We start from the raw sequence: 15158 nt of genomic DNA, 5'->3' as shown, positions 1-15158 counted from the left end.
ACAAAACAAAAAGGCAAGCAAAACCGAGACTGTGGCACTTTTGCTTTTTTTCTTGGTTTACTTGAATGGACTCTTTGGCACCACGACTCCATTAAAAGAGAAAAAAGTAAAAACAGCGTAGTGCATGCTGCTTCAAATATACAAAGATTACAACAAGTATGCTACAATATACCCCCAGCCAGGACTTGTCTGCCTCTCTGTAAAGGCACTGCTTCACCTTTTACTGGAGTCCTTACTAAAGTTTTAACACAAAAAAGAAATTTTTCAAAGTAAATCAGACCCCCCTCACTTTTTGCACATTTTGTTATGTTGCAACCTTGTGTTAAAATCTTTTAAATCCCCCATCAAACAACATTCAGCACCCCAGAATGACAAAGTGAAAACAGGATTTTAGAATTTTTTGCAAATGTATTAAAAATTTATAAACTGAAATAATCCACTGACAGAAGTATTCAGATCCTTTACATAGCACTTAGTTAAAGCACCTCTGGCAGCCATTCCAATCTTTTGGGATCTGATGCAACACCTGGATTTGGGGATTTTCTGCCATTCTTTTCCAGCTCTGCCAGGTCAGATGGACCCTCTGTGGACATTATATGGTCTCTCCAGAGAAGTCTGAGTGGATTCAAGTCTGGGTGTTGACTGGGACACTCAAAATTCCCAGAGCTGTCCCCTGTGTTCTCCTTGCTTTGTGCTTAGAGTCGCTGTACTGTCCGGTGACCCTTTCAAGCTCACAGAACTTTGAGCAGATTTTCATTAAGGATGATTCTGTATTCTGCTCCATTGTGCTTTCACTCATCCCAGACGTGCCCAGCAGTCCCTGCCGCTGATAAACAAATCCACAGCTTGATGCTGCCACCTCCATGCTTCACCACTGTAATGGTATTATACAGGTGGCAAGCAGCGTCTGGTCTCCTACATACGTGTTGCATAGGATTGAAGCCAAACATTTTAATCTTGGTTTTATTAGACCAGAGAATCTTCTTTCTCACAGTCTAAGAGTCCTTCAGGTGCCTATTTGCGAACTCCAAGTGGAGTTTCACGTGTTGTCTAGGCTCTCTGCCATAAGGCCCAGGTTAGTGGAGTTTCTCCCATCTCCACACAGGTTCTCTAGAGCTCAGCCTGAGGGACCCTTGGGTTCTTAGTCACTTCTCTTCCCATAGCCCCAACTGCATGGTTTGGCCAGCTCTAAGACGAATCATAGTGTTCTTTATTTAGTGAGTGATATAATCTATACCTTGCTTTTTTGCATTACATTTCTAAGGTGGCCATGATAGACTGGCCATCTGGCTCTGTGAAGAGGGTTACTTGTGTTCTGTTTTGTGTATTGGATTTACCCCATTTTTTGATACCCATTGCACACTCAACCTACCTGGAAAGGGGTCTCTCTCTGAATTGCTTTTCCCAGGATTTTTTCCATTCAGTACAAGGATATTTTTGGGAGTTTTTTTTTTTTTAATGTTTTCTTAGGGAGGGTGGGGGCTGTCAAAAAACAAAGGCCTGTTAAAACCCACTGAGGCACTCCTTGTGGGATTTTGGGCTATACAAGAAATAAATTGTTGCTGTTGTTGTTCAAAACTTCTTCCACTTAAGAACTCTGGAAGCCACTGTGCTCCTGGGAAACCTTCAAAGTTGCAGAATCATTTTTGTAGCCTTCCGCAGATCTGTGCTGTAACACAATCCTGTCTCTGAACTCTGCAGGCAGTGCGTTTGACCTCATGGTTTGGTTTTTGCAAACTGAACTGATGACACATGGATTCTAAACAAGGGGAGAAACATCTCAATGATGACCAACAGAATGGGGGGAACCTGAGCCAAATGTTGTGGGAATTCAGTTTTTTATTTTTTAAATTTTGAAAAAAATCCTTTAATCCTGTTTTTGCTTTGTCATTCTGGGATACTGAGTGTTTAAAATGATTTTAGCACAAGGCTGCAACATAACAAAAGTGTAAAAAAAAAAAAAGTTTCATGGGCCGAGTACTTTCTGAAGGCACTGTATACCATTACTACAATATCTCACAATTCTGAAGTGAAAACAGGTCGACGGGGGTCACCATTTGAGACGCCTGAATGCACTTGACATGATAACGCATGTGACTGATGTCAACTTGTAATCAAGGACAAGCTACTTGTAGGACATGTTTTTTAATGTGTGGAAACCCAACACCGTGCAGTGTTCTGAAAACAGCTGTGTGGCCAGGCAGCCTGCCTAGAGCAGGAGGACAGATACATGAGCTACGTCACTGGTCCTTACCTTCGGCGCCTTCAGGTGCAAATGTTGCTGTTATTATGTCAATGTCGGCACAGTTCATAACAATCTGATTGGTGGGTTGTGTAACCTGAAAAAAGAAAGAAAATCATTCTAGACAGAAACAACAGTGTAACAAACCAAAAATCGAGAGTGCTCTCCCCTTAACTTTCTCATATACTTAGATATGGGGATGGATATTTGAGGAGTAAACCGGAAGACAAGGATTATATTTTTAAATTACGTAATTTAAACAACCATCAACATCAAATAAAATTAATAAAATATTGAACAATTATTACAAAAGTAAAGCTGAATAAATCGGACTCTGCTGCTGCATGAATAAAAAGTACCACTTCCGATTAACAGAAGTAGACAAAAGTTGATCGAAATCTATGTTTTGTACCCAATACTTGTATGTAAATTTTGGTTGACCTAAGTGAAAGCATACACACACATCATATACATACGCACACACACACACACAATTCCAAAAATGGTATTTTCAGACTCAGGAACGCTGAGATTCATCACAATCTCGAAACTGAATTTTTGGAGGATTCCAATACTTTCCCTATACTTAGTGTATGAGAAAGTCAAGGAGGTCTAAAACGTTGAGAGTTATCATAATCTTGTCATCGAATCTTTGGACGATTACAATACTTTCCCCATACTTCATAAAGGAGAAAGTAAGAATCTTCTAAAATCCCAAAATGTTGTATACTAAGAATAAGATGGGGACATTTGCCAGTGTTCCACTGTTAAATCTTTTTAATCTAAGAATCTAAGACACTTTCATTAGCACATGCTATGGGCAAGATAAAAATATAAAACTTAGGTGGTAATATTTAAAAAGCATACTACGCAAAAGTAATGTGACACAATAATATAAAAACTTCAGCTACCGTACAGCTAACTAGAGCAGGACCTCAAGAAATTAAGACTTGACGACTAAAATGGACTAAAATTAAAGTATCATTTCACATGGGGACGTTGGCAAGTGGATAAGTGGATTTACTTTAAAGTAATACTCCACACAAAAGTGATTTTTTTTAATGTTGCTTACTCCAGGTGGTTTGTCGTCACAGTCAAGTTTTTCATCTTACATCTTCATGGAGAATGGAGATGAGAATGTTTTTAATAGAATGCGGGGACTATGGAGACAAATGGTGGATAATAGCAAACCAATCTCAAAAACATTCATGAAAACATTCTTACTATCATTCGTGTCAAAATAAGCGTTAAGTCACCCAATCATATACTCACAATGTGTAAAATAATAATAATAATAATACATTTTATTTATACAAGGCACCTTTCAGAGAACTCAAGGACACCGAACAAACAATAAATAAAAAAATAAACAATAAAATGCATGTATTTTGTTGCTAAAGTATTGCTAAATTAAAACTTGCAGAAAATTAAAAAGTAGTCCTCAAACATGAAGCTCCTTCAAACAGGATGACCCTTCTGAATTGAAGATGGGAGTCTTGACCAGTGAATTAGAGGGGAGAGGAGGGTCTTCAATTCAAACGTGCAATTTCCGTGTGAACGACTGTCCTGTTTGTAGACTACTTTCATTTTCTAGAGGTGGTTTATTTAATATTTTAGCAAAAAAAAAAAAACACATTGTGAGCATACAACTGGATGACTTGAAACGTGGATTATACATTTTTATATTTTTTTGCAGACAATTTTCATATTTTTTGTAGTGGTCCAACATTGGTTTCCGTAGACAGTCCTGTCAGAAAGTTTGTGATGTCTGTTCTCTTTTCTTTTTTTTTTTTTGTGGCCATCACAACAAACATCATAGTGTATGTAAACTGTAAACAGTGGAGTATTAGTGTCTTATGTCTTATACACTGACTGAGGCAAAAGTTTCAAAAACGTAATGAAAAACATTCATAAATGAACTGTCTATGCCAACATGGGCAGTCCATACCCTGTGGCAGTGCTGAATGACTGGCAAAAAAAGCAGCGTCTTCAAGAAGTCTGCACCTCTTCAGACATTATGAAAGAGTTTGGCCTCCACCCAATGCAACACCCACTAAATAAACAGAAATTAACACAATCAGCATTCCTCTTAAATGCCATCTGCCTGTAACCCTGCCCTTCCTTACTCCTTTAATTAGTATTATTAAACCCCTGGCATCTTTTCGAAAACAAATTGCACACACACCTCATGACACATTTCAACACGTATTTATAAGAAAAACAAAGGAAAACAAAGATGGAAACAAAAATAAAGAGTACAAAAAAAGATGCTGACTGATTACAGTTGAGTTCTGCAGATTAAGGAAATCAATGTCTTTATCTTACAAGACCATCTTGTTTTCCTGACAAATAAAATAAAATTCTGTCCCACAACAAAAGAAGAAGATCCAATGATATACTGCATATCTATCTATCTCCATTTTGTGTATATACCAGACCACAAATCACTTGCATAAATAAGTGCATTTATAAAAGTAAAGTGATAAGTCGTCTCACTTTAGTTTGTGCCACTTGTCCCAACGGACTTAGCTGTTATTAGGTTATGTGTCGTTATGGTGCAGGACCTCATGTCATTGAGAAGATGTCATAAAACATGTTCAAACATGGAGGTACACAGAATGATACAAGTCCAGCCAAGTCTAATCGCCAACGGTTACAGCAATCACCTAGTTGGGACAATAAAGCTGGGCCACACACCGTCAACACAACTCATGAGCAGTGGAAGCTGCTGGACCATTCACATCTCACAGCACATGCCTCCCACCTCAGCCCTTAGGTGGCAAGTGATTTGCAAGTGATGGTGAAGTACAGAATGCTGCAGGCAATGGAGCAGCCACAGAAACCAGGTTCTCAAGCTTTTTGGCCTCAGTTTAATCAATTTTTGGTTGAAGACCACACTAGGAAACATTTCCCCTTGTAACACTGTCACAAATGAAATATGATCCTCTGTATACAATCTCGGGGGGGTAAGGGGGGGTTCACCTCTGAAGTTTTGAGTGCATTGGTATATTCAGAGAGGGGTTTCAGTTGAGAGAAGTGTGATGATAAACTTGTTACCTGTACGTCCTTGGCGTTTCTTGCATAATTATATAATATTTCTGGCCAAGCGGAAGGTAGGTACGCTTCAACGTAAGACGTTGCCACTATATAAGATTGAGTTCAGCTCTGACAGGACAACATCCCCCACGTGGGGAGAAAAGCACATGGCCATGATATCTCTGGCAATCGGCAGCTACCCTCTAAAACACACGTGGCTCTGATCTCTCTCTCTCAAAAACGTCAAACGTTACTCCTTAACAATCTGTAGATGATAATGTCTGTTGAACAAACTGGTATCGCTAGCTGAGCAGAGGCAAGGTACGCTCCAACACGTGGCGAGAGGTAGAGCGTCTCGAATGGAGGCTTGTGTGTAAGTGTGGAGGGCCCTACTCCCCTCCACCCCTCTCTCGGATTTGCACAAATAAATCCGTGCGGCAAGCAAACTATGATACTTAGCGCGATGAGAGAAGTCACAATATCAACCAGAACATTCAAGCAAATTATACAAAAAAACCTGACCTAAATCTGTTAAGTAGTTCTCTCGTGAAAAGCGGACAGACACTCAGAGACGTTGCAGGTACAATTAGGGCTCCCTATTGGTGTTAGAATATCAAAGGGATATTCAGTAGGGGAAGAGAGTCCCCTTGGTGTGGTACATGAGGTACTCTGCCGCTAAAACAGCTATTTTATTAATTTATTTTAACCTGGCAACCCATCAACTGCAACTCGCACCACAAGTGTAAAAACACTGCGGTGTGCTGGAGTTCAATAATTGCCCTCTTTGATACACCACCTACATAAAGAAGTACAACATGCACACTTACATAAAAATGTTTTCATTCAGTGCAACATATTATACAGAATTACATACAATGTATTAATACAAGAAAAGCCATACCATTTTTGTATTATTATGACTGCCTGTTGAATAATACAAGCTGTCACATCTACTGATGTGAGTGCCAGTGGCCATGTAGCACTGCTATTATGGGAGGAGAAAGAACTGAAGCAGCTGGGAAGAATAGAAGCAGTGTGGTGGAGGAGTGGTTAAGGTTTTAGACTTCAAACCCTGAGGCTGTGGGATCAAATCCTGCTATTGTCACTTTACCTGCCTGTGCTGCAATTGCAAAAACCAAAAGAAATGTAGGTATTGTAGCATAAATGTTGTTAGTTGCCTTGGATAAAGATGTCAGTCAAATAAGTAAATGTGAAGAGTGGTGGAGGTCTTTAATACTACTGTTTGCCTTTGTAAGGCAGCCTGTGTTTGCTTGTTTGTTGATAGATAGGTACATATGAAAGGCACTATATGACAGACAGACTACAATATGTCATGAGCAGAAGGCAGTAAGTTGCCAGGAATATTCCATGCCCATACTCTGGGACCCTCATAACAGGCCAATACTGTGTCACCGATTACACTAACACACAAATACTTCTTGTGCAAACCCAAACCGCAATATGCACGGAAAACAAGCAGTCTCTTTATAGACAGGGTCTGGACTGGGAAGTTGGAGCTGTGAGGCAGTTACAATAACCACTGCACCTCCATCAAAATTAGCAAGAATAAAGAGGATGATTGCCATTCTTTTACAGCACTGGAGTTCAACTTCAGGTCTATTAGCAGTGAGTTTCTTGCTAAACAGGAGATCTCTTATCAAAAATCTGCACAAAAAGATGGAGGCCAGACAAATGGGGAGCTTAACATGCTTTGTCTTTACTTCATTTGCAAGGAAATCTGAGCTTCACAGTAGGGAGCTTTTAACAGAACGCACACAGCACTGCAACACCTCCACTACTTGGGAAAGGTGAGGATAAAAAACGTCAGAGTTTTAACACGTTCTAATATATATATATATATATACACACACAAACACTGTCATATGTCACAATTTCAGATATTAGACACTACTATAACTGTCATCTTGTTCAAGGCTCCTATTGATATAATTAAAAGATAGGATTTACTTCCTGCCTGGGATTTTTTCATGGTTTTTTGTTTGGTTAACTTGGTTTTATTATTTATTTCAAGTATTTCTGTGTTATTTCTGTTAGTTTTGCTTATTACTTATTATCTGTATAATGAGTTATTCTGTTATGCTCCTTAGTGCTTTGTGGGTGGAGACCCAAGAGGCAGGCCACTGTGATGTCACTAATGAAGGACCACCCCCAGTCTTTACATTCCGATGCTCAGGGTGGATCTGTTGCATGTTAACATGTCTTTAAATGTTTTATTGGTGTTTTGTGATTCCTGTTGATTTTGTTTATTACTAGCTAAAGAAAGTGGGCTTAGAAAATGGATGGCTTGATATACTGTTGTGAGAATCAACGACAACGGTGGGTGAGGCAACCACAACAAGTTACGCGACAGAACCACGGTTTGCATTAGTTTTCAATGACTGATGACAAGGTGGTCTTAAGTTCAGTTACTTAACTCTCAAATATTCAGCCAAGTGTGATGTAAGTTCATGAGAAACTACACGTGCTGCAGCGTGGTAGTTGCTGGGTACACCCAGGTTCACATGGGCTTCTTCTGGCACAGTCCAAGGATTTGCAGGTTAGTTAGAGAGGCGATGCGGAAACTGGCTAAAGTGAACCACTGAAATGACAACGTGGCACGGGCGCCGTTCAGACATTACCAGACGTCAGGAATCTGAGCACAACAGACCAACAGTGTGACACAGAACACATATATACTGTAGTTAATATAAGTATGCATATGCCTGAAAAAATGTGAGCTGTTAGTGTCAGTAGCCCAAGCTGCCAAACAAAACACAATAAGCAAACAAAACAAAAAAATTATAATAAAGTTCAAAGTGATCACAGCAGGAATGTGCATACATAAGCAATGGCAGACATTCTATGCATATTAGCAGCTTCTTTCATTTAACACATTGTAAGGCCAGTAGGCCACAATAAGGACAGATGACTTATTTAAATAACTAAACTGAAGAGAGGGATGAATAAAAAGGGAGTAAACAGAACCACACAAGAAAGAACAGCAAAACCAATGGCTGCTCAGGACCTTGAAACCCTCATCAAGTGGGATGGCTGCCCACATGCACTACAAACCACAGCAGATCTTCTCTACCAACTCTTTTCCTGCTTCCTCTGCACCGTCTCCCAACTCCTAGCTCAGTGAGTCTATGGTTGTGAAGAAGCCTTGAACCCCATCTTGGTTTTTTTTTGGGGGGTGGGGGGGATGGATCTCTCTGGTGGTCACTTAGTTCCTTAAAGAGTGGCACATTTTCTGGGGTTCTGCTCTATGAGCCTCGGACAACATGTTGCCCTCGTCAGCCTAAAGGTCTCTTAACTTTCATGGAGTTTTCATGACCTGCTCTCTCTTTCTGTGTGATGGGGCAGACATCCCAGGCAACTGTTGAGTCACCTGCCCCATATGTGCCATCTCATTTTAACTTCAAGAAAGAAAGCTCTAGAAAGCCCGGGCTCCTAGGCTTCTGGTCTTTATCCCCTCAGTGGCATTCTGCCGTGAGTCACGTCCTCCCTCCTGTCACACAGTGTCTCTGACAGCACATGCTTTGCTCTCACGCTTCGGCCATGTACGACTCTTTCCAGCCTGCAGTCCCCCAGGTGACCAGTCAAAGCCATCAGATGCACACTTATGACAGAACATCTTTGTTTACAATTAATATTTCATGGTTCCCGTCTTGTGAGCATTGCTTCCAGCACAGACTCTGGACGCTGCACTTTAAGGAAAAGAGCAGTCATAACACAAATGGCGTGAGAGAGATGGGATATTTATTTATAGAACGTTGCCATTTAACAAATCAAGCCATTTGAAAAATATTTTCATTTCGGTTTCAGTTTCACTTCAGTTCATTCATTCTAGGTCAATTGTTCATATTCAGTGTTCAGTCTGTAAAAGCGTCCACAGCTGACGAGTACAAAACTTCAACATAAATGCCCTGGTTTAGTAAACGGCAGGACTTAAACAATCCATCCATTCGTTTTTGAAGAGTTTAGGGTAGTGGGGAGATAGAGCCCGTCTAGGCAGTAGGGTTGTCAAAAGTACTGAAATTTCAATTAGTATTGATTTTAACATTTGAAAATGCCATCAATACTCATTTTTCATGGTCTCGATCCCACCGCAGCTCAAATTGCACTCACTTTTTTTGCCCACTCACAGGTTTTAATATGGTGACTTCAGTGGCTTCGCAGCCTTCACCAGCATGCTTAATTGATAAAGAGGGCAGCCACGGTGGCGCCTGGAATTACTTTGGCTTTGTGGTAACCGGGGATAGCAAACACAGTAACACGCAAGTCTGTCTGCAAGATTTGCTACCGCACAAAGCTAACTAGAAGTGGCTAACAAAATCAATTTAGTCAAACACCTAAAGACAGTGGCGGTCAAAGTTCACATTAATCTCTAGGCAGGGGGTGTCCCCCTATGTGTCTGAGGCATGCATGCCTTAACTTAACTAAACTGCACCCCTCAGTGTCCAGAGTGTATGCCCTTTAATTTACCTAAACTGCACCCCTCAGAGGACGGTGCCCCAGGCAGCTACCTATACATTGCCTAATGGGTTCACCAGCTCTGCCTGAAGCACCGTCACACAAATCAAAACAACATTTTTAGGAGTATCTTACTTCTATAATTTCAGAAATATTATCATATAGAAACCAACTGTTGGATCCGAGTTGGGATGTGACATGATTTTAAAACTTTTTTTTGTAGTTAGTTAAACGTTTAGCGTATTAACTCTTTCAGGGCAGATGTAAACGGAGACAAACCCCAACTGTTAAAAATTTTTATTTGACTCTCTTTGCTAGAAGGAAAGTTAACTTTGTTGGTTTGACCAAGATTGCCTGCACTCGCGTGTGTAGTGAAGAGCAGACAACGGCAAAAATGGCATAAAACACCTGGAGAAAGTAAATGCACAAAGCAAAAAACACTGTGGACAACGGTTTGCATATTATCGCTGAACTGGACTGTTTATGTCTATTACTTTGTGTGTTTTTTGGAAAAAATATTCAGTCCTCAAAGAGTTAAGACGGAGGTCTTTAATTACTTTTATTCTACCGGTCATTTTTATTCTGTGTTGTTCATTCTGGGACAAGTCTTTAGCACCAAGGCTCTGTCGCTCCTTCAATCTCAAAACGGTCCCTGTGAAGCATCCTGCCATAGTGCGTTACTTTGTTTAAATTTATTATGTGCGAATTTAAAATTCCATTTCATCACATTTATTATAGAACTAGCTGTGTAAGCCCCTGCCGTAGAAAGCCCAGGCTCCTAGAAACTATTGAAATCGTCAGAAAAAAAATTGAAATGCAGAGTCGGCGGTTTCGTTTAGCAGATGTGCTCGCCCTCCTTGTCTATCAGCGGCTAAGCAAATTTGTCTTTCGTTGGAGGTTTCACTTTGGTGACAGAGTTGCTTTCTTTCAGGTTCATGCTGTAGCCTCGTACTTCTTCGTCCGACTCGTTAACTTGGGGCAGCCTTGCCGGCTCTTTGAGCTATATACTGTAGCCTCACAATTCTGGGCCGGACAGACAGACACACACACACCTCCACACATAGCACCTTACATCATATATTATCTATACTAATAAAAGGCAAAGCCCTCACTCACTCACTCACTCACTCACTCATCACTAATTCTCCAACTTCCCGTGTGGGTGGAAGGCTGAAATTTGGCAGGTTCATTCCTTACAGCTTCCTTACAAAAGTTGGGCAGGTTTTATATCGAAATTCTACGCGTAATGGTCATAACTGGAAGCTGTTTTCTCCATTTACTGTAATGGAGATGAGCTTGAACGCCGTGGGGGCGGAGTTTCGTGTGACATCATCACGCCTCCTACGTAATCACGCAGTACATAGAAAACCAGGAAGACCTCGAAAAAGCGCTGAAGAAAACATGCATTATATAATTGAGAAGGCAGCGAAACAATAAGAAGCGAGCGAGTGACATATACAACCATGTTCATGAGTTCTGCTACTTCGGAAACGAAGCACGATGTAAACCTACACTTTAAATTAAGTTCATAGACAGGCTGCCGCTGGCGTTTGTAATTTAGTGCCTGCCCATATAAGGCCGTCCGTCAGCGGCAATCCAATAGCAAACTCCCACTAAATATTCACGGGTGAAGGACTGTGTTTATGGAGAGGAAGATGAGATGGTCAGGGTGGTGTTTGACACAAACTCAGCAAAACTGCGAGAGAAAGTTTTAAGTGCCAGGACTAAGGTAACATTAAATACAGCCATGGACATAGCGAGATGGCACCAGCACAGCTGGGAACCTTCGATGCATGTACACCGGCGGCTCACGTGAACTGGCGCAGTGCACAGATAAAAGGCAACAGTTCCAAAGCGCTGAACAAAACCGAATTACACAATTGAAAAGGCAGCAAAAATATGAAGCGTCTGATAAGCATATTCATAAATCCAGCTACTGCGGAAACAAAGCACACGTGGAAAAAGTCAATGTCCGCTAAAGGAAGACAGTGTAAAAAACCCGTGCATGCAGTGTGTCAGGTCTCAGATAAAGAAGAAGGCGAGCTGTTTATTGATGCAGTAAGAAGCGAATCGATGAATGAAACCTGTCATCTTTACAGCGATTGACAAACACGGAATGTAACTTGAACACAACACATCCTACAAATACGAACCTGATTGAAAGAAATAATGATAATCAAATCCTTGATGACAGCAACACTCAGTAACACTCACAAAACAAATACTGTATATTGACAGTCATGTTACGTTATTTTAAAATGTTCCCTTTTCTTTTCTAGCTTTTTAACACACTACTTCTCCGCTGCGATCGCGGTATATATATATATATATATATATATATATATATATATATATATATCCGATCTACATACTCGAATAATGGATACTTTATTCACCATCAATGATTGTTTTGGTAAAGCCATACTCAGTGTATTCATTAGATGAGCGGTAAAAAGTAACAGCGAGGGAGGATGCAGGCTGTAGTCTTGCGTCAACTCTATTTGAATTGCGATCACATTTGAAAAAATATATCTTTTCAAGTTCTATTTAGTCCATATGTGTCAAACTCAAGGGCAGGGCCACATCCGCCCGGCGTGTAATTATATCCGCCCGCGAGATCATTTTATATACTGTATTATTGTTATTAAAGCCGGGTATATGAAGCGCTGGTAACACAATAAACTACAGATCCCATAATGCAGCGCTTCAGCCGCCTTGCCGAACAAGTTATTGCGAAGCTAGCTCACACGATGCTGAAGAGAAAAGTTGATTCTGAAAATAGAGCCTTTAAAACCGATGGGAGGCTGAGTATATGTTTACTGAACCCGTGTGTCTCATTTGTGGAGCTAATGTGGCTGTAATTACAGAATTTAATCTAAGACGGCACTATGAGATAAAACATCAGGGTAACCTGAATGCAATGCAGAAGATACAGAAAGCAGCATAATTAAATAAGAATCTGACACTTCAGCGGACGTTTTAACCCGTGCACAATCACAAAGTGATTTCAAGTGAAGCTGCTTTTATGGGAGACACAAATGCACCAGTGCACCTTGCCCCACTTTCCCTGTTGCCAAGTAATGTTAAACCAAGTCGTCACTACGGTGTTCCCAAATCGCACTTTGCTGATAAACTGGCGCACTGCACTGAGTTTGCACGGCGCTTTGGTGACTTTGAAGAACAAAAAGTCCGTCTACATGCGGCTCGAACCTTGTGCATGTTTGGTAGCACATATCTGTGTGAGAAGCTCTTCTCAGTGATAAAGACTAACAAAACAGCACACAGGAGTCGCCTCACTGATGAGCACCTGCAGTCCATCCTGAGAATCTCCACAACACAGAACCTCACACCAAACAGAAACGAACCTGTGGCCAAAAAGATGCCAGGCGTCCAGCTCTAAAATGACATATGAGCAAAGACAACTGAATGATTTGATTTGTTATTGCTGAAAGGAACACATTTTATTTATATTTCCAGGTTTTGTTATGCAGCATGTTCATATTTGAATTTGTATAATTTTGACAGGATATATTTTTATGGAGAGCAAAATCTTTTGGGATATTTAAAATCTAAGTTTATTTTTTATATAAAATTACATAAGAGTAAAGAAATTTGAATGTTTGTTCTTTTAACGTTTACTTTATTTCTAACTTGTATAATTTAGACAGGATATATTTTTATGGAGAGCAAAATATTATAAGTTGTTTAAGGTTTGAGTTGATTTATTCACGAATAATATTCCTGTCTGTTTTTACCATTCCTACCAAAGATATTTCTGTCGACTAAATAAAAATTCCTTCTATTTAAAATTTTAAATAGAACTTGAACAAATACTGATAGTTCATAATATCCACACAGACTTGCGTAAGGCGGGAGTCATCCGTTTTAACAAATGCAGCGTATTGCACTGATACGAAATAGCTGTGTGTGTATATATGTAGATATGTATGTATATATGTTTATATATGTGTGTGTGTATGTATATATATATGTATTTGTGTGTATGTATGTATGTGTGTATGGATTTATGTGTGTGTGTATATGTATGTGTATATATGTAGATATATATGTATGTATATATGTGTATATGTATAGATATGTATATATATATGTTTATGTGTGTGTGTATATATATATATGTGTATATATATATATATATATATGACAACAACACTCATCACTCACAACAGTGACAAAACAATTACATTGACAATCATGTTACGTTATTTTCAAAATGTTTCCTTTTCTTTTTCATTGCTTCTTTAACACACTACTTCTCCGCTGCGAAGCGCGGGTATTTTGCTAGTATATATATATAACATCTATTACTTCTCCGTGCCCAACTGTATAAACAGCAGCACGACTCCTCCATGTGTTCATAAACTTCCAGCTGTGCTTCAGAGCGTGCATTTAGTATGTCAGGGCTCATCAGCAGCCCAAAAAAAGCGCGCTGCGGCCTCACACAGGAGCGCGTGGACATGCAAGCCTTTCTTACAAAAATGTGGAAGTTACAAAGGTGATGTAGTTTATTTACACACAAAAAAAAGCTAATTTTGCATTAATGCAAAGGCTTTAAATAAGACCATAATTGCATTAATTACTCAATTAACATTTAATCACACTTGTTACATTGAACTGTACTTTCTCAGTAGCAGAATTTGTTTTCATCGATGCAATGCTTTGTATTATAGGAGGGAAACAAAGATGTCAGGAGCTCCGCCCACAGCCCCTCCCACTTGATCCCTCCCAGGAGCAGATGAGCATCGGCATTTTCAAAACTCTCCATTTTCATCCATCCACACTGCAACACCAAGCTGGTGTTCTCAGGTATATACGGCTCTGGAGAGCACTTTCCAAAAACTCCATTATCTGGAGTTAAAACCGCCGGGGTATTCATGAAGGAAAGGGGAAAACTGAGACTTAATGACTTAAACACAAATTTAGCAGAGAGGACGTGGCCCAACACAGGTCATAGCACTAAAGATAAAAGCTAAGGTGACTAAAGGCCATCAAACTACCTGTGGTTTCCAGCGATTTTACAGAATACTAGCAGTTAGAGGCAGTCGCGCCAGCTTCTGTGATTCTTCCAATCATGTAATCTGACACCCCCAGCAAGTCAGTTCGACAGTCTGCGACTCGCCCTGACAAAATCAAACAGCTTTCATTCTGTCTTAAGTTGTAGGGGCAGGCTAAGTGTGTACATGCGAAATCTGTCAATCTCTCGGCCCAAAAAAACAACACATGGAAGTTAGCACCAATGTAGTAGACAAGGGAGGCAAATGTTTCGACCTCGAAAACAAAACAGAGGCTTATCTGTCGAGTTTTCTACAGATTTAGGTCTCATGCAGTCCTGAACACCAGCTGGCCAGTTAACGCTAGGCAGTGAATCTATGGATGTGAATGTTGC

The 15158-nt window shown here is 40.1% G+C and overlaps 1 protein-coding gene across 1 annotated transcript in view; it reads right to left on the bottom strand.

The window, feature by feature from the left end:
- Nucleotides 1-15158, bottom strand: part of npepps (aminopeptidase puromycin sensitive) — a 103123-nt gene that overhangs the window by 69047 nt on the left and 18918 nt on the right. Inside the window, exon 2 of the mRNA XM_039740799.1 lies at nucleotides 2255-2339. Coding sequence (XP_039596733.1) covers nucleotides 2255-2339 — 85 coding nt within the window. The remainder of the gene's footprint in view (nucleotides 1-2254; nucleotides 2340-15158) is intronic.

Source organism: Polypterus senegalus, chromosome 17 (assembly GCF_016835505.1).
Source record: "Polypterus senegalus isolate Bchr_013 chromosome 17, ASM1683550v1, whole genome shotgun sequence".
Lineage (NCBI taxonomy): Eukaryota > Metazoa > Chordata > Cladistia > Polypteriformes > Polypteridae > Polypterus > Polypterus senegalus.
This window is presented reverse-complemented; position numbering and strand designations above follow the sequence as displayed.